This window comes from Silurus aristotelis (genome assembly GCF_946808225.1).
Source record: "Silurus aristotelis genome assembly, chromosome: 16".
NCBI lineage: Eukaryota > Metazoa > Chordata > Actinopteri > Siluriformes > Siluridae > Silurus > Silurus aristotelis.
The window spans coordinates 13,157,027-13,175,691 of NC_139589.1; the positions used below are offsets into that span (position 1 = coordinate 13,157,027).

Genomic DNA, 18,665 nt, shown 5'->3' on the forward strand with positions numbered 1-18,665 from the left:
TTGTGATCTGGAAGGTCTTATATAGACAGGTGTGTGGCTTTCCTAATCAAGTCCAATCAGTATAATCAAACACAGCTGGACTCAAATGAAGGTGTAGAACCATCTCAAGGATGATCAGAAGAAATGGAAAGCACCTGAGTTAAATATATGAGTGTCACAGCAAAGGGTCTGAATACTTAGGACCATGTGATATTTCAGTTTTTCTTTTTTAATAAATCTGCAACAATGTCAACAATTCTGTGTTTTTCTGTCAATATGGGGAGCTGTGTGTACATTCATGAGGAAGAAGAATGAACTTAAATGATTTTAGCAAATGGCTGCAATATAACAAAGAGTGAAAAATTTAAGGGGGTCTGAATACTTTCCGTACCCACTGTATATATATATATATATATATATATATATATATATATATATATATATATATATATATATATATTTACAGTATATATATTCGATCCCCGGTCAGGGAACCATCCCCAGCCACTCTCAGTGCCGGTCCCAAGCCCGGATAAGTTGGAGAGGGTTACGTTAGTTTACCCCTTACAAAGAAATAAATGATCTACAATTTTTAACAGCGAGAGACAGAATACCAATACAAATTTTAAAGAAAGGTTATAAATTAATTTGCATTTGTCCGAGTGAAATCCTCAAGCAAATGTTGACTTAGTACTTTGTGGAGAAACCCTTATTAGCAAGCACAAAGTTCAGATGTTTCAGGTCACCAGTTTTGTGTCCACTCCTCTTTGCAGATACTCTTAAATCCGTAAGGTTTTAAGGCTTTCATGTGACAACTCAAAATTTCAGCTCCTTAAAAATATTTTCTTTGATTAAGGTCCAGAGACTGTCTAGGTCACTCCTGAATCTTAATGTGCTTCTTCTTGAGCCACTCCTAAGTTGCCTTGGCCATATGTTTAGGTCATTGTCATGCTGGAAGACCCATCCACCACCCATCTTTATTGTTCTGGCTGAAGCCAAAAGGTTCCCATCCAAGGTTCTACAGTACATTGCCTTGTTCGCCGACCCCTCAATGTCTCCCTGTACCCTGAGCAGAGAAACAGCCCCAAAGCAGAATGTTGATATGCAGTGTTGTGTTCGTTACTAAAAAATAGTAACTAGTTACAGTTACTCGTTACTTCATTCAAAAAGTAACTCAATTACTTTGTTGATTACTTACACCAAAAAGTAACGCGTTACTGTTAAAAGTAACATTGTCATTTTTTTAAAGAACCTTCTTTAATGTTTACATTATTGCCCTTTTATGCGTTATGGTCTATACAAACACAAAACTGACTTAAACACAGAGTAATTTTTAAACACTATTTTATTAAAGTCAGACCAGCTCCAACTGAACATATCACAAGGATTTCTGAAATAAACAACAAAACAATCTGAATAAACATTCACAATCAAAAACTAAAGTGGCTTCTGCTGTTGTGTTGCGCTCTTAAAAATGTTCCTTTCACAGCTGAAGTATGAAAACAGAACACCGGGTGAGCTTCTAGCTTCGTCAAGGCATGTCGATTCTGAAGGAGCTTCGGCAGATTGGAGTTGCTGTTTATCGCAGTAGATACGAGCTTCGAACCAGAAAGACACAATTTATATTTGACAGTTTTTGTCTTTATACTCAACTAAAGTGAAATAATGAGCCTATTTCCACTTTGAGAAACTCGTCTTGCTCTCGCCTCGACTCGCCATTACTGCCGCACAGACCTGAATAAACGCCCACAGCGCGTCTTCTTCGTGTTTACAGTGGTTTATCCACCAGTCCTACACCGCGTCTCTGCTGTAAGCAGGTTAGACTGTAGTCTACACTTCAGCCGAAATTAATTCATTTAAAAAAGTAACGGGTAACGCACCATACGGCAACGGTAACGGAGTTACTATATTTTTTAAAAGTAACGCGTTACAGTATTAGTTACTGTAAAAAGTAACGCGTTACTTCCCAACACTGTTGATATGCCTTTTTGAGCATGGTGACTTGGCGGTCACTGCAGGATCTCAACCCATTACGGCGAAGTGTGTTACAAATGGTTTTCTTTGTGACTGGTCACAGCTTCTTTGAGATTATTAAAAAGCTCATTCTATGTAGTTCTGGACTGATCCCTCACCTTTCTCAGAATTGTCCTTACCCCACGAGGTGACATTTTGCATTGAGCTCCCGATCGAGGGGTGTAATGTATTTCCGCCATTGTCGGATTATCACACCAACAGTAGTCTCTTTCACGCAGTGTTTCTTGCTGATGAGCTCGTAGCCAATTCCAGCCTTGTGCGGGTCAACACAATCTTGTCCCTGATGCCATTTGAGCTTTTTGGTCTTGCCCATGGTGGTGGAGAGGTTCGAGAAAGACTGATTCTGTGACAGGTGTCTTTTATACACATTATAAGTTAAGTACTTTCCTAAAAAGACAGGACTAATTTGTGTACCTCATGGGCACATAACCGGTCTGTGGGGGTCAGAATTCTTGAACGCTGTCGGTGTAGCTATGGCTGCAAAGAAAGGAGATTTAAACTATGTTTATTTGGTTTATTGTTTTAGTAATGACATTTAATGTATTCTCACTGTATGAGATACCTGTCTGTAATGCAGCATTCTTTTAAACTACGTTTCTCTATAATATTGATGGTTTCTATATAGCCGTGGCTCCTTTGTCATTTTGTCACTGCTCTTTTGATTTAAACTGCTCTGATGTTAAAGTGTGGAGCACCTACACAAACTGTGCAAAAACTCTCTTGTCTGACACAGTCATTTAGTTATTTATATTTTTTTCGGTATACCCCACTGCTTATCCTGACCCCCACCACCACCCAATTGTCCCACAGTGTGTACATTCTGCCCTGTGGCATCTGGCGAAGAATTAAATGTATCCACTTTAAAGATTTCAATTATGTATTAATGACTGTTCTACACAAATTCAGTGTCATATGTTTAAAGTGTATGCAACATTTATATTTCAAACATGATTCCACATAATGTGATGATATTCGGTCCTCAAACTAACTAACTAACATTATGGATGACCATAAAGTCAGTTTTAAATCAGCATTCGTTTACTTTCTCTGGAAAGGTTTCACAATAAAACACAATTTATTTTTCTTTCCTGCACAGTACATGCAAACTTGATATAAAAACAAACAAACAAAACAAACAAACAAAAAACATTCTAAATATGTTTAAAAAAGTAAATAAAAAAACATTTATTAATACAAAATAAAAATGTGAAATATTGAATAGATTAAACAAATAAATAAACAAATAAATAAATACATAAAGTTTAACCAGAATAAAATAGTTCAGCAGCGAATGCATGAGCACAATAGTCTAAGAAAAACACACCAAGAAATAGCAAAATAAATTAACTAGGAACTTAAATGAAAGCCGAAATAATTGGGATAAAAATGTATAAAAATAATCCAAAAAATAATAACACATTACACAACACCAGGCCACATCCAATATGTCACATGGTTCTTTATTAAGTTTTTGTAAATGGTCTGAGCTGGTGTGCAGGATAAATGAACTATACATATCCTTGTCAGAATGAATCTGATTAAAAGGCTTGTATACATATTCAGGTTTATTTATTTTTCTCTCCATAGCAATAAAAAAAAAGAAAAAAAGAAAACAGGTTTAGAGCTAGCTCTACATTCCCCATATTCATGTATGGACATGTTCTTGTTCTAGCTAATATGCTTAAAATACATCTATAACAACTCTAATAAGGGTGCATAGCATTCTAATCAATGTATATAATTAGATTTCTTGTCATATAATTTGTACATATATTCTTTTGTTTTTAAAAACATATTTTCTGTGCATGTGTGCGGTTGCATTCCTTAGTACAGAGTAATATGATATTGCATTAATATTGTCATTTATCCACTCTAATGAAGTACAAGTGAACTCTAGGGTTTCAACAGTAACATTTTACATAAAATCATCATAATACACTGTAATGGTAACATCTTTGTGTGTTTCTTTAGTGCGTGCCCGTTTTTTCTTTTCTTTTTTTTTTTTAAAGGGCACAACATCCTTTTTGTCCCCCCACTTCAGACTCACTCACTTCAGTGTCCTTTTAACTAATAACAAGCCTAAATATTATGGATCTCGTTTTCATTATAGCAACAGTTGCTGCCCATCACATTACACCCCAACGTCCCAAAACGTCTGTAGACGGTCAGAATGATCACTGAACCCCCATCAGAAAATAATGCTTAGGTACAATTTGACTTCTCAGAAAATAAACAATGAATATATTTACTCACTGGAACAGTTAGACAGAACATCAAACTGACCCATTGTACAACTTCCCTTTCAATCCAAATGCACGTCTTTTTAAGAATGAATCCCAATCTAATGTAGCGAACAACTAACTAAAGTCTATCATTCCTTTTTAAATTGCATATATTCCCTTAAATCGTCAGATAATTATTTCAAACTGATTTTTAAGATCATTTTAATATACAAAAGTAATAATTTTTTGTTAAAAAAGCAAGCTTATTTTTACGTTTAAATTCGAAACTGATTATAGTTTTCAACTCTGTCTTGAAATTTCTGGCAGGGCCCAGAAAGCACAAAGATAAAGCAAAGATAAAAGTGATTCCATTTCCAAAAGAAGGAAACTAGACCTTCGTATAGATCCCTTAATTAACAAATGAAGAAAATGCCTCATCAATATAGTATTATTAATTATACACTCAGTAAGTTCTCTCCAACTATATAGTTTGATGTTTTGAAGACACAAGCATACGTCACTCCTCACAGTTAGCTGTCTCGCTTCCTGTTAACAAAACCGTTCCTACTTTCTTTCTAACAGGGTCCCACTTTATACATTATGTTTTCTAATAACGAACATTCCAACATGAAAAAAATAAAAACCTTTCACAAATCCACACCTATTAGTCTGCTCTTCTAGACTGCTTTTTCTCCAAATATTACTTCCTAATAAAAAAAAGGTTTACCACTCAAATATAACGTTGGTAAAATATAAACAAAACTTTTCCTTGGGTACACGGTCCACAATTATAAGTTAATAACATACATAACTAGTACAGCAGGTTAGTGTACTTCCTGCACTTGGATAGATTTTAAAACAAATCCCTTGTTCATGCTAATCAAGTCAAGCTAGAGTTTACTAGAGTGACTGCTGTGTTCTTACATGGGTTCAGTTCAAACCAAGTAATTTCTACATACAGTGAGGAAAATAAGTATTTGAACACGCTGCTCTTTTGCAAGTTCTCCCACTTAGAAATCATGGCCGGGTCTGAAATTGGCATCGTAGGTGCATGTCCACTGTGAGAGACATAATCTAAAAAAAAAATCCAGAAATCACAATGTATGATTTTTAAACTATTTATTTGTGTGATACAGCTGCAAATAAGTATTTGAACACCTGTCTATCAGCTAGAATTCTGACCCTCAAAGACCTGTTAGTCTGCCTTTAAAATGTCCACCTTCACTACATTTATTATCCTAAATTAGATGCACCTGTTTGAGGTCGTTAGCTGCATAAAGACACCTGTCCACCCCATACAATCAGTAAGAATACAACTACTAACATGGCCAAGACCAAAGAGCTGTCCAAAGACACTAGAGACAAAATTGTACACCTCCACAAGGCTGGAAAGGGCTACAGGGAAATTGCCAAGCAGCTTGGTGAAAAAAGGTCCACTGTTGGAGCAATCATTAGAAAATGGAAGAAGCTAAACATGACTGTCAATCTCCCTCGGACTGGGGCTCCATGCAAGAGCTCACCTCGTGGGGTCTCAATGATCCTAAGAAAGGTGAGGAATCAGCCCAGAACTACACGGGAGGAGCTGGTCAATGACCTGAAAAGAGCTGGAACCACAGTTTCCAAGGTTACTGTTGGTAATACACTAAGACGTCATGGTTTGAAATCATGCATGGCAGGGAAGGTTCCCCTGCTTAAACCAGCACATGTCCAGGCACGTTTTAAGTTTGCCAATGACCATTTGGATGATCCAGAGGAGTCATGGGAGAAAGTCTTGTGGTCAGATGAGACCAAAAAAGAACTTTTGGGTCATAATTCCACTAAACGTGTTTGGAGGAAGAAGAATGATGAGTACCATCCCAAGAACACTATCCATACTGTGAAGCATGGGGGTGGTAGCATCATGCTTGGGGGGTGTTTTTCTGCACATGGGACAGGGCGACTGCACTGTATTAAGGAGAGGTTGACCGGGGCCATGTATTGCGAGATTTTGGGGAACAACCTCCTTCCCTCAGTTAGAGCATTGAAGATGGGTCGAGGCTGGGTCTTCCAACATGACAATGACCCGAAGCACACAGCCAGGATAACCAAGGAGTGGCTCTGTAAGAAGCATATCAAGGTTCTGGCGTGGCCTAGCCAGTCTCCAGACCTAAACCCAATAGAGAATCTTTGGAGGGAGCTCAAGCTCCGTGTTTCTCAGCGACAGGCCAGAAACCTGACTGATCTAGAGAAGATCTGTGTGGAGGAGTGGGCCAAAATCCCTCCTGCAGTGTGTGCAAACCTGGTGAAAAACTACAGGAAACGTTTGACCTTTGTAAATGTAAACAAAGGCTCCTGTACCAAATATTAACATTGACTTTCTCAGGTGTTCAAATACTTATTTGCAGCTGTATCATACAAATAAATAGTTAAAAAATCATACATTGTGATTTCTGGATTTTTTTTTTTAGATTATGTCTCTCACAGTGGACATGCACCTACGATGACAATTTCAGACCCCTCCATGATTTCTAAGTGGGAGAACTTGCAAAATAGCAGAGTGTTCAAATACTTATTTTCCTCACTGTATGTGCAAGCATTATAATGGTTTCTGCAAATTAACAAACTGAAAAACCGTTTATAGTTCCAGTGTTCAGCTAGACGACAAGAAGTTGCACTGTATAACATCACTGAAAGAGATGACAGATGTTTGTAAATTGTTAGCTACATTAGCCTCCAAGCTTGACTATAAACATTTCGACTACATTTGCTGTGAAGGGAAGGTTGTGTGCATTTGATTCAAACAGCTACAAACTTCAAAGTTCAGTTGTGTACGTTACTTGAGCTGTAAAGAATATTTAAAGATCTGAGTGTGGAAAGTGGAAGAAAAAAATTATTGTTAGAACACAAAACCTGAGTGAACTTTAAAGAGTCAGTAGGATTGGAGTGAGCAGACGTGAGAGATAAAGAGAATCTGGGTTTCACTCATCCACAGAAAATCTTTAACAATAAATATACAATCGATTCTTTTCATTACTGACACATTCACTGATATATATATATATATATATATATATATATATATATATATATATATATATATATATATATATATATATATATATATATACTTTTATTTTTTTCACTCTTTTTCTTTTTAGAAAATAAATAAAAGAAGATTGTGTGCTACATTTTAAGTGAGTCTGTCAGACGTCAATCGAGCGTCAAAGCTTGCGGCTTTCAGACAGCACCCCCGAGTTCATTTCTACAAACTTGAGCTGGTTTGAACATCACACACTTGCACACAGTGCAACTTTAATACTCATAATGTCAATTTATAATCATATGTAATGTATATACTCTTATTATATCAATAGAGTTGAATAAAAATGCTACTAGGGTAAACACAAAACACACACACACACACACACACACACACACACACACACACACACACACACACACACACACACACAGCAAATTGTTACCATGATATTGATATTATTTGATATTATTGCTTTGGTAGTTAAAGCATAAATAGGTTTAGTCTGATTGGGAATTTGTGAATGAACATAAAACTAAAGACGATTAAGGATGCACACAGATGCCAGGGTTGGATACTTGCTGTTAATTGAAAGGTATTCATGTGCATCTGTGTGTGTGATATATAATAAAACCAACAGAGGACAGACAGTTGTCACAGTTCAGGGGTCAGTAAATTTCAAGGTGGACGATCACAGTGCTGTCTGTATAGATTTGATCTGTCTGTGCTTTACTGTACACTAATCAGTTGAAAATGTCGAACTTTTGAAATAGGTTTAAAGATGCATCACATCGGCAGTAGCTCTGTGTGTAATCGGTACTGTTCGAAATTGGATCGAACGCCCTGGAAAATGTAGAATGCACATGAACAGGACAGCAAGATGAAAGCAGCATGATGTGCTACATCATTCACCAGGAGTCCAGAGTGGGTGGGGCTTTAAAAGACGTGGAGCTACAGATGCACATAGAGTTGAAGATAGAGGAGATAAAGAGTGGGTGCTTCCCAGTGTTCTAATTGATGCCTCCTTCATCAGTCAGCTTGACTGTCTATCTTAGAGGATGTATAATTTCTTTAGCCATCTCAGATAAGGAAAGAGGTTTGCAGATTACAGAAAAAACATGTTCAATAAATAGTAGAAAAGTAATAAAAGTTAGGACTAAAGTGTAATATGGGTACTTGTATAGGGTAAAATGGTGCTATTCAAGCAGGCATATGTGAGGTTTTAGTTATTGGTTGATATGTGTATGGAAGTTTATTGTTAGTCGGTGCCATGTAACACACTGTTCACACTAAAATGTGACAAAGCGACAGGTGACCATTTATTTTCAAATACATGCACAGTTTGTGCGCACATTTTCACTGACAGTGGCGCGCAACATGCGATGTCGGAATGAAGATCTCCCTAATTCTATGTAACCACAACGAATACAAATTCAAATGCTTTCTCAGACCAATAGTGTGATCAGTGCTTCTTCAGGGAAACTTCAATTCCTACCTGTGATTAGTTCCAAACATGTCACTTTTTTGCCATATGATCTCATTAAGGATAGAGCAAAACAAGTTTTCACACATTAGTGTGCTCCTTCATTTATGCTTAACTAGCTGACTTTAGAAGTTAAACATAGAACACAGAAGCCACTATAGTTGAATAAATGTAATGTTTAAAAAAAAGCCAGACCACATCATCAACAAGAATTAACAGTAGTGGTCACTACTGGCCTCAAGGGACAAACTACAAGTGACACAAGTTGTTTTGCCACTTGTTAGTGTGAACATGGTGTTATATGGTTTTGCAGAACTTTAGAAATCTACTACATCACTTTACTGAGGCATCACTGAGTGAGAGTGTCCTGTTAGGCAAAACCTTTTGCTACAAATGTTTCCCCTGGTTGTGTTTCCTTTTCGTGCAGCCGTTCCTTTTGTCCAAATAGGAAGAAGCAAAAGACAAGGAAGGGACGCATGGAAAGGAAACGAGGAAGCACGCAATTTAATAAATGGGAAGCACGAGAGAAATAGAGAGAGAGAGAGAAAAAAAGTGCTTTTCAGAGACAATTTTTCAGCCAAAGTTCCTTAAATTTTGTGTGCAAACTAAGCGCTCCTGCAGCTATATATATATATATATATATATATATATATATATATATATATATATATATATATATATATATATATATATATATATATATATATAAAATGCTGCCTGTCATATTATAGACAAAGGGCAAATCATGAACTGCGTTACCAGGAAGACTGAAAGTTACAGCTTTGCAGAATTCTCCTATAAATGTTAAATAATCCTAATCAAAATCGTATCAATTATATGTTTCTTTTAATCAATTTCTGTAGTGTGCCAACTTGCATGGCCCTGTGAATGAGCTCACACTTTAGAAACAAGAACATATTACTAGTAGTACTTTAATTTAAAACTTTGATTTGCTGTAGAGTCAGAGCTGCTGGTATAAAAAAATCTATCACCCAATTAGAATAAAGAAACAACAGCGCTGTGATATAAGACTATAAAATAGCATTTGATATATAGATATATACACCACCTCAGATCCTTAAACACTGCTTTATTTTAAATAGCAATTACCGACACCTCAGCTTTGGGAGTTCACATTGCTGACGCACCTTATGAAGGATTTTTGGCTGAATTCTTTTGTTGCTCTGAATATGCCATTTTTACTTCCTCTCCATATTATTGAGCATACACACATACAGCATGTCTGCATTAGTAGAGACGTTGGGGTGTTGCGCTGGCTCACACAGAGACAACGAAATAAAACAACACAACCTCCAGCTGGAGAACCCGATTTCTTGAAATATTCAAACCATGCAGGGGGATCCACTTATTCCTCCTGGAAGTGACAAAAACCTGGAGGAGTGTTTAAGGAAACACAAAGACACTTCACAACAAAGAACAAAAGGTCCATACTCACACACACACACACACACACACACACACACACACACACACACACACACACACACACACACACACAGCAGCAGCCTCGTTCTCAATCAATTCACACACTCAGGAAAAAAGTGTCACGGCAGAAAAAACAACAATCAGCAGCCGGAAGCAAGTACACATGCATAAAATATGGACACACTCACACACACCCACACACACACACCCACACACACACACACACACACACACACACACACACGACAACATTCGCATAGCATAGAGTGCATATATCACATAGAAGAACAGGATAAAGGGCCTGTGGAGATGAAGCACTGATGTGTTCAGCGTAAATCCTACGCCGTGTCATGTTGTCCAACTTTTACTTTTTTTGTTATTTGGCTGTGTTGTTCCCAATCCTTAAATCCTCCCCGAATCCTGCTTGGGCCCTTCTCCTCGTCCAGTTTTTAGTTGATAGATAATGACAGCTCAAAGGTCATAGGTCATGCACCAGCAGTCGATCATGCATTTACAGTTGACAGGAAGCACTTTTTGTTGTTTTTTTTTTTTTCTCTTTGTTTTTTTGTTAGTTTTTTTTTTTTTTATGAACTTTTATACAAAAAAAGATCATGCCCTAAGCTAGCCTTCATTTTATCACGCTTGTTAAAAATGTTACAAAAGTACAGGTAGATCTCTTTCTCCTTCCATTTCTCAAGTGCTGCTCCTTTGTCATTTCTGTTTATTTTTTTGTGGTGGTTTTTGTTGTGTTTGTGTTGGTAATGTTTTTTTTTCATTCACCGCCTTCCATTTTCTTCCCATCATCCTGCCTCTCAGGTGTCTCTCGTCTCGTTCTGTCTCCCAAATGTATTTGAGTGAAGGAAGGTTTGGCAGTGAACGTCCTACCCTGGAGGACAGCAGGAGAGAATAAACCAGTACATATTATGAAAAGAAGCATTTTATCATAGTGACCTTAAAAATCCCACTGTGATTAATAGCCAGGCTACAGGTGAATAATATCACATGCGCTCACCTTTATTGCCTTTAACCTTGAACGCAGATATATGTAGTGTACAATTGTTTTGTACTTTTCTGGAATCTGATCATCATCAGAAAATGTTGAATGATTGTCTATAACAGCAGCTCTAATAGAACTGCAGCTGAAAATCACAGTTTTATATAAATGAGCTTCTCTAATACGTTACTATTTTGATATGCTCATCTGTGGTGACCTGAATAGCAGATGCTTCACATAATCTAAAAAACTTACAAAAGATAGATCATTGCTGATGTAATATACAATAATGGAGTCTCTAGTCTTCCTAACAGTCAAAGATAGAGCTGTAATTGTGAGTTGTCTGACACAGGAAAGAATTCAGGGCATGACAAGTTGTGTGTTTTTGACACTGCACTACAATCGACACCCTTAGTGAATAAGCAATTAAAAGCCAGTTTAACGCTGACCTGACTAAATCTGCTTTTCCAAGACAGTAAAGACTCAGAAATGTATAAAAATCACTTTAGGCATCTTTCAGAAGCAGTTGTGAAGAAGCCAAATGTCAGAATAAAGACTCTGGTCCTGCTCAGTCTATCCCATACCTTTAGAACAGTGTGTGTTAGTTTCAGTGCTTTACACTCCTCAGACTGGCACGCTTCACTGCCTGCACTCCTCTCTTCACATCCACACCCAGCTAGAGCACGGGAAGGAGGGAAGAAATAGGAGGAGGAGGAGAGGAAAGAAGACCTCAGAAACACTGATTCAGTCCCGCTAAAGCTGCAGTGTCAAACTCACATTCTGCCCCCGTCACATCAGCATTTTTGTGAGCCATAATATAAGACTATTATTATTATTAATTTTAATTAATAAATTATTTTTATTTGCTAATAATAAATTAATTTAACCTCCTCTGGAATGCAACAGATTTATCTAAATACTAAATGGTGTTGTTCTTGTCATTATTGTATTGCAAACAAATTGGCCTTATAATAGTAAATTATAAACTATAATAGTAAAACAGCTCCCAATTTCTGGGAAAAAAAACACCTCAGTTGAACTCTCTATAAAAAGTCTGTCAGTCTGAAGGAAAGGATTTAAAATGATGATCTGGGAGCACTCAGAGGAAGTTAGGAAATAAGGTATTAGGACTTTATAACTGTGGAGGACAATTATATCTACAAGGTTAGACATTAATAAGTTCTGTTGGATCAGTAGTGATTTATAATAATGAATAAGAACTTAGGCCAGGCACTCCCTCAAAACAAGACAGAGATTAGTAAGGGAAGCCACAGTGAGGCCAACAGTTACTTTGAAGGAGTTATAGAGTCTGGTGTTTGAGAGGGGAGTACAGGTGCACTAGACTTACATATTTTGTGCACTCATATAAAAGAAGAGTTATTTGAAAGCATTATTGAAGAGGTTTAAAGCAAAAAAGACCAAATCAACAGACCAAGTAGCAGAACTACTAGGCAGAATGGATGAAAGGGCTGAATTTAATGCAAGCAGGATTTTTCTTTCTTTAAATTTTTTTTTTACTGCAATAAAAATACATGTTTATGTGTCATGTGACAACAAATTCTCAATTAACACAACTGCGATTGAAAATAGAATAGAGTATGGATGTAGAATAACAGAAACTATTCTAATGTATGCAGTAGATGCTATAAATAATTGTATTTTTTTTTCCAGATTTAAAGGTCACAATAGTATTTTTATTATGTGGAGTAGTATGTACAATGAGTTGTTTTTAATTTATGTATGTCTTGTGCAAGTTTGCCATGGTCGAATGCAAGTAGCAGGATCATAAGTTTGACACCTCTGCATTAAAGTGAATGGGATCATAACACCAGTGTGTTCACTGAACCTGTAACCGAGCAAAACACCCACCTTGCTGGCCACATTTCCATGCTCATCAGTGAACTGTTCCTCACTCAGACACTCACTGGTGAAACCGATTGGCTCATCTCTCTGTAAAGAAGTTCAATGGCATGTCACCTTTCTCATCAGTAAACACTGTAATACAAGGTTATTAAATAAACCTGGACAGAGGACACGGTTTAATGAACATACCTGTGCTTTGTGTGCATCCTGATGCGAGAATCCAAGCCCCTTCTCAAAAGGCTGAGTGCCCATAAATCTCCCATGCAGGAGCTCAGACTGACCCGTGTCACGTACCGGAGTGAGCAAGGCTTCTTGGGCCACACGGGCCTGGCTCTGCTCTAGCACACATTCCATGGCCTTCTCTGGAAGGAAAGGCTGAAATGCACCACTACTTAACCTGAGACACAACACACGCACACACACACACACACACACACACACACACACACACACTCATTTATTGTAGCAAAGTATTCAGACCCTTGCCTATAATGCTCATACATCCTGGTACACCCTGTTACATACAAATACTTCATTACTGTATGTAAGTAGATTTTTTCTGGTATTAGTACTTTATTTCACTGTTTATTTTATAATAACTTTTTACTTTCAGTAAATTTTTACACAAATATCTGTACTTTCTACTTCTTACAGTGCATTGTGCACAGTTTTCAGCTCATCAACATCTTTCTTGTCATTGTGCGGCTTTTTCAAAAATCTAAATAATGAAATACAGTTTCCAGCGTGACACTAAAACAGGTAAAAGTAATGGCTACGTTTTTTACTTAAGTACACGTCACAGCTCAAACTTCTTTACTTTAACTTGAGTAAAAAAGTGTAGTCAGTACTTTTACTCTTTCGAAACCCGAGTATATATATATATATACACACTTCTACTTAAGTGAAGAATGTCTAATTTTACTATCTCTGGTTTGTTTTGATTATGATGAAATTGATGATTAATGATGTTTAATTTAACAATGGATCATTGTTAAAGATGGATTACTATATGTAGCTTTTTTTAAGGATTGATAAGTATCAATCCACTAATCCAAAAAAAGATAAATTAAATATCCAACAAATGAATACTTCCTGAACACACTTTGTGTCTATATGAGCTACAATGAATTTAAAGTTAGTATTATACTGTACATGCTCAGGATCTTTTTTTGTAACATGAGCTAACTAGGTATATTAAGCCTGAAAAAGCTAATAACCTAATTATAAGATAAACCTAAACCTAATTACACATACAAACTACAAAATCTGAGAGAAAAAAAAAAATAATTCTTTAAGCAGATTTGAAGCAGTACCATGAAAGAAGACAGTAGTACTGTATGAGTGCTGGGATAAATAAATAAACAATGTGGCTTAATTATAAAATTGAAAATGTGGAGCAACTTTGACTAAAAAGTGCATACAACAGACATTTCATGCCAGTAAAGGTTTAAAAAAAATGTAGTTCCAGAAATATGTTTATTGTTAGGAAACTCTTACCTGTCTCCGTTGTGCTCAATTGCTCGGCTCAGTCCAGTTTTCTCACGCAGCTGGGCGTAGATCTGTTGCCCTGTAAGAACAGAAAACTTTTCCCCTGAGCTTGCGCCTAATCCAATTCCTCCACCTCCTATTCCTCCTCTGCCTTTAGCTCCACCTGCCATGCTGCTGCCCGCCGCCACTGCCTCTGCCCTCCTGCTGTCCAACCTCTGACCTCCAACTTGCCCATTGTGATTGGCTTTGGGGATGGCACCACTGGCATGGACCCTCTCCTTGTCCAGTTCATGCGGAATGTCCTCTTCATCAACCTCCTCCTCCTCCTCCTCTTCCTCTAGCTCCATGATGGAGCCGCTGGCCCCACTAGCACCACTGCTGGGGCGCCCCAGGCTGCTGCTACAGGGCAGACTGAGGGTGTTTGGCTCCGAATCGTCTGCTCGGCTGCTGCCCTCTACAGATGAGTCTTCCACGGTCACCAAGGACGGGCTGATTCCTGCTGGCCACACCTGCACATCCGACATCTCCATCATGGTGTCCTCCTCGGTGGTGGCAATTGGTGCACACTCCAGACTCGACACCTCCTGCCAGTAGGGCTCAGAGCCCAGTGGAGAGGGCAGGCTGTACTGCACGGAGGCTGGAGACAGCAGCTCCTCCGGCGCCAGCCCATAACCTGAAGAACGGCCACACAAAAGAGGCAACACTAACACCACAGAGACAAAAGGAGGTGTTTGGACCTCACAGTGGTGCAATCGATGTTCTTGCGGCTTGCTAATATACTTTATTATATGCACATGCTTTAAAGAGAAAATACAAACTCTCAGCTGTGTTTCAATTCATCACACATGCATGTGGCCTGAAACAGAATTTGTGCACATGTTGATGCACAAAACATACACAAATTATTTATGCCAGTTCACACATAATTCGGTATCACCCAGCACTAAGCTTGTGCAATGATGTTTACTTTTCCCTGTTTGCAATATTTAATAAATTCGGTAATCATTCGGAGCCTCCTTGCCTTATTAAACAATAGCATGTAACAGGGAAGGGTGTAAAAATATTCCACAATAGCTTACTTTAATGTTAGATTGAGGAGCGCCTCTGCAAAATGCATGCAGGTTCAGTAATAAAATATAATATGCATAAATGTGACTTTTAATCTTGCCAATATAACATGTATGGTTATATTTGTTATATAGCACAATTTATATAAACATGTTAAAGCAGTAGAAAGTAAATTTATATATATAAATACATCAGAAATGACATGGCTAATCAACTAAATAAACCAACTAAATAAAAGTGTTTTAATGAAATGTGCTCATCAAATGTATTTTTTTAATTTATTTAACCATACAGACATGACTATCCCACAAGCTCATTTTATTAACCTACCACTTAAGTCCAGAATGAAGCAGACAGAGACCTTTTGACAATCAGGACATTTGACCTATTTTACTCACACATCATACACTTCCCAATCGTTGTATTCCAATTATAAAACAGCAAATTATAGCAGCTACAGATGCTGTTCCCTCACCATTTTCTTTCTTTTCAGTATTTTGTTCAATTAATAAACCAAACTTATCTTGTCATTGTACAGAGAAATCAAAAAGTAAAATCTTCTCACCCTTAAAGACTTTTCAGACATATCACTTCTACTTCACTTATACTACTACCGTAGTATCACTAGAGACTCCTGCCATAAAGGCCATAACACCAACAAAACTCCTAACAGAATAGACACTAACAAAGAGCCTAATAAACAAAGATAAGAAGAATAAACAGCCTGAAGATAAATAACAACAACAACAATAATAATGTGTTCATGAATGCACTGTAATAATACAATTAAGTGCAAAAGTAATAATGTGAAGTTGGGATAATGAAACTCGGGGGAATTTATTTATAATTAGTGTGACGTATAAAAAGATCCTTATGTAAAACTTGTTTTTGCCACTAGTTTAATTCCAATAATGGTTCTTGTAAATGGAAGTCAGCTAAGCAGCGTTGAATTACACTGAAACTCACAGGGGTCCCACGGGGGGCGATGTCTGGCTAGTTTGTAGTCACTTAGTGTAACATAAAAAAAAAAAAGGTTTTCTATATAGCTCAAAAATACTTCACATCCCTTAAAAAATCCAACAGGCTTTTTTCTTTTGGATGGAGTTTATTCTTTATTTTAGACGAGACCCCTAGCCAGAATTGACCTTTTTAGCTTTCATTGGTATTCCCTAGTTTTATTGCACTTCACCTTATCATATTTTGTCTTGAAGGGCTGAAAATGTTCCCAACTTTTCTTCTGAAATGTAGGATTTATTTCTAAACTCCTAGATTGACCTTGCAAGCTGTCTGTCCCCTTACTAGTACATCTCACTGAGAAATCTACATTAAAATGATATATATTTTTTATTACAAGTATGCTACAGAATTGTCTCTGCTCTGTATTGCTTGCTAGATCTGTTGTCAGTAATTTTATAGAGACTCCAGGGTTAGGTCTTAGGTGATTAGATCACAAGTGGACAGATGAGATGCACAGCAGTTCACACTTTTCATTATCAATGTGTCGTCACATTGATCTTTGATTGAATTTTCTGTTGGGGAAATACTCTCAAACATTTATTATTTTAGTCTTCTGCTGCATTTATGCACAGAGAGAAATGTCCTGTGAATCATCTCAAACTCATCTGCTATCTCGGTTTATAAATGAATGTGAGATGAGACAAACAAGATTGAGAACAGCAACTGCTTTCATCTCTACATTTAAGAAGTTGGTTTTATTCATTAGTCCAGAGGCAGAGAAGCAAACCTTTCAGCATGATCTCCACACAGGTTTGCAATAATTACATATTTTCCGGCCAGAGCAATTAAAATGATGATTGATAGCACAATCCACTGAGACTCATTTACATTCACAGTACAAATCTGAAGTAGCCATATGCATCTCAAACCACCTCCAGATATTCGTACCCTAATTATAACCTAGCATTTGACCATGTTCTTGCTTGAATTTTTAACCTGTGATCCGGTCACCCAGGATACATCGTAATAATTCTCCTTAGTGCTTTGCAATCATTCTGCAGTGAACATTTTATAGTATAGTATACACCTCCATTGATCTGTCACACATAGAACATAAATCAGTATCCACAATCCAGAAATCTACAGAAAACTGCCTATCAAATTAAATAATATAAAAAAAATCAAAATTTTTTAAAAACCTACAAAAAAATAAAATAGTTGTGATTCAGCTGTGTTGCAAAACCCCTAAATTAAATCTGTTGCCACCAGCTGCCTTTAGAAGTCACATGATTCATTAAATGAAGTGAACAATTTAAATGGTAAATGTGATCTCTTTAATTTAACCTGTAGTAAGTATATCTTTATTAATAAGTAGACCTAAACAAATAAAATCGTGATGACCAAGGAAGTGAAGAAGGATAAGTGAAAGGTATGCTGAAGGAGCTGGATACATCCACAGCTCATATGTAGCAGTTGTTCAGGACAACCGTAGACTGGACACTTCACAAAACTGAGATTTATAGAAGGATGGCAAGGAGAAAGCCAAAAAAAAAAAAGAAAACATATGAAATAATTTAAGGACCAAGAAGATATGTGGAAAAATCTGTCTTTTGCATTTGACACAATGCACTACATTTGGTAGAAACCAAAATATGCTCATCACCATGAGATCATAATCCACACTAAAGCATGATGTTGGCAGAGTCATGCTATGGGGATGCTTCGGCAGCAACTGGGAAACTGGTTAGGGCCAAGAATAAAATCGATGGAGCAAAATAGAGGTCCAGTCAAAATCCAGATACTTGAGACTTGGGCGGAAACTTCATCATGGACAGGAACAGGAAAACAACTCTAAGAATGCTGCCAAAGCTACACTGGACATGTTTGAAACCATGAATGGTCCAGTAAAAATCCAGATCTCAATCCAGCTGAGAATCTGTGGCATGTTTTTCAAATGGCTGTTCAACAGCTGAATTTGGATGCAGATAATCCAAAATTGGATCCAATTTTAGATCCATTCAAAGATATATAAGACAGAAAACAGGCTGCTGTAATTGCACCTAAAGGGGCAAAGACTGACCCAGGGCAGGGAGTGTAACAAAGAAATGAACA

The 18,665-nt window shown here is 37.2% G+C and overlaps 1 protein-coding gene and 1 long non-coding RNA gene across 9 annotated transcripts in view; both read right to left on the reverse strand.

The window, feature by feature from the left end:
- Positions 1 to 3,061: 3,061 nt before the first annotated feature.
- LOC310739109 lies at positions 3,062 to 7,264 on the reverse strand. The gene is made up of 2 exons (XR_014537262.1): positions 6,797 to 7,264; positions 3,062 to 5,186 (listed from the first exon to the last, which is right to left on the reverse strand). It is a non-coding gene; the product is annotated as an uncharacterized lncRNA (long non-coding RNA).
- Positions 7,265 to 10,814: 3,550 nt separating this feature from the next.
- Positions 10,815 to 18,665, reverse strand: part of ank1b (ankyrin 1, erythrocytic b) — a 77,535-nt gene continuing 69,684 nt past the window's right edge. For 3 of the 8 annotated variants that reach the window (XM_083565006.1, XM_083565009.1, XM_083565005.1), the window contains 5 exons: positions 14,538 to 15,201; positions 13,230 to 13,437; positions 13,047 to 13,127; positions 11,762 to 11,853; positions 10,815 to 11,069 (listed from right to left, as the gene is read on the reverse strand). In XM_083565006.1, coding sequence (XP_083421132.1) covers positions 11,785 to 11,853; positions 13,047 to 13,127; positions 13,230 to 13,437; positions 14,538 to 15,201 — 1,022 coding nt within the window. In that variant the 3' untranslated portion in view covers positions 10,815 to 11,069; positions 11,762 to 11,784. The remainder of the gene's footprint in view (positions 11,070 to 11,761; positions 11,854 to 13,046; positions 13,128 to 13,229; positions 13,438 to 14,537; positions 15,202 to 18,665) is intronic. The other 5 variants (XM_083565002.1, XM_083565004.1, XM_083565003.1 and 2 more) reach the window with 3 other exon arrangements.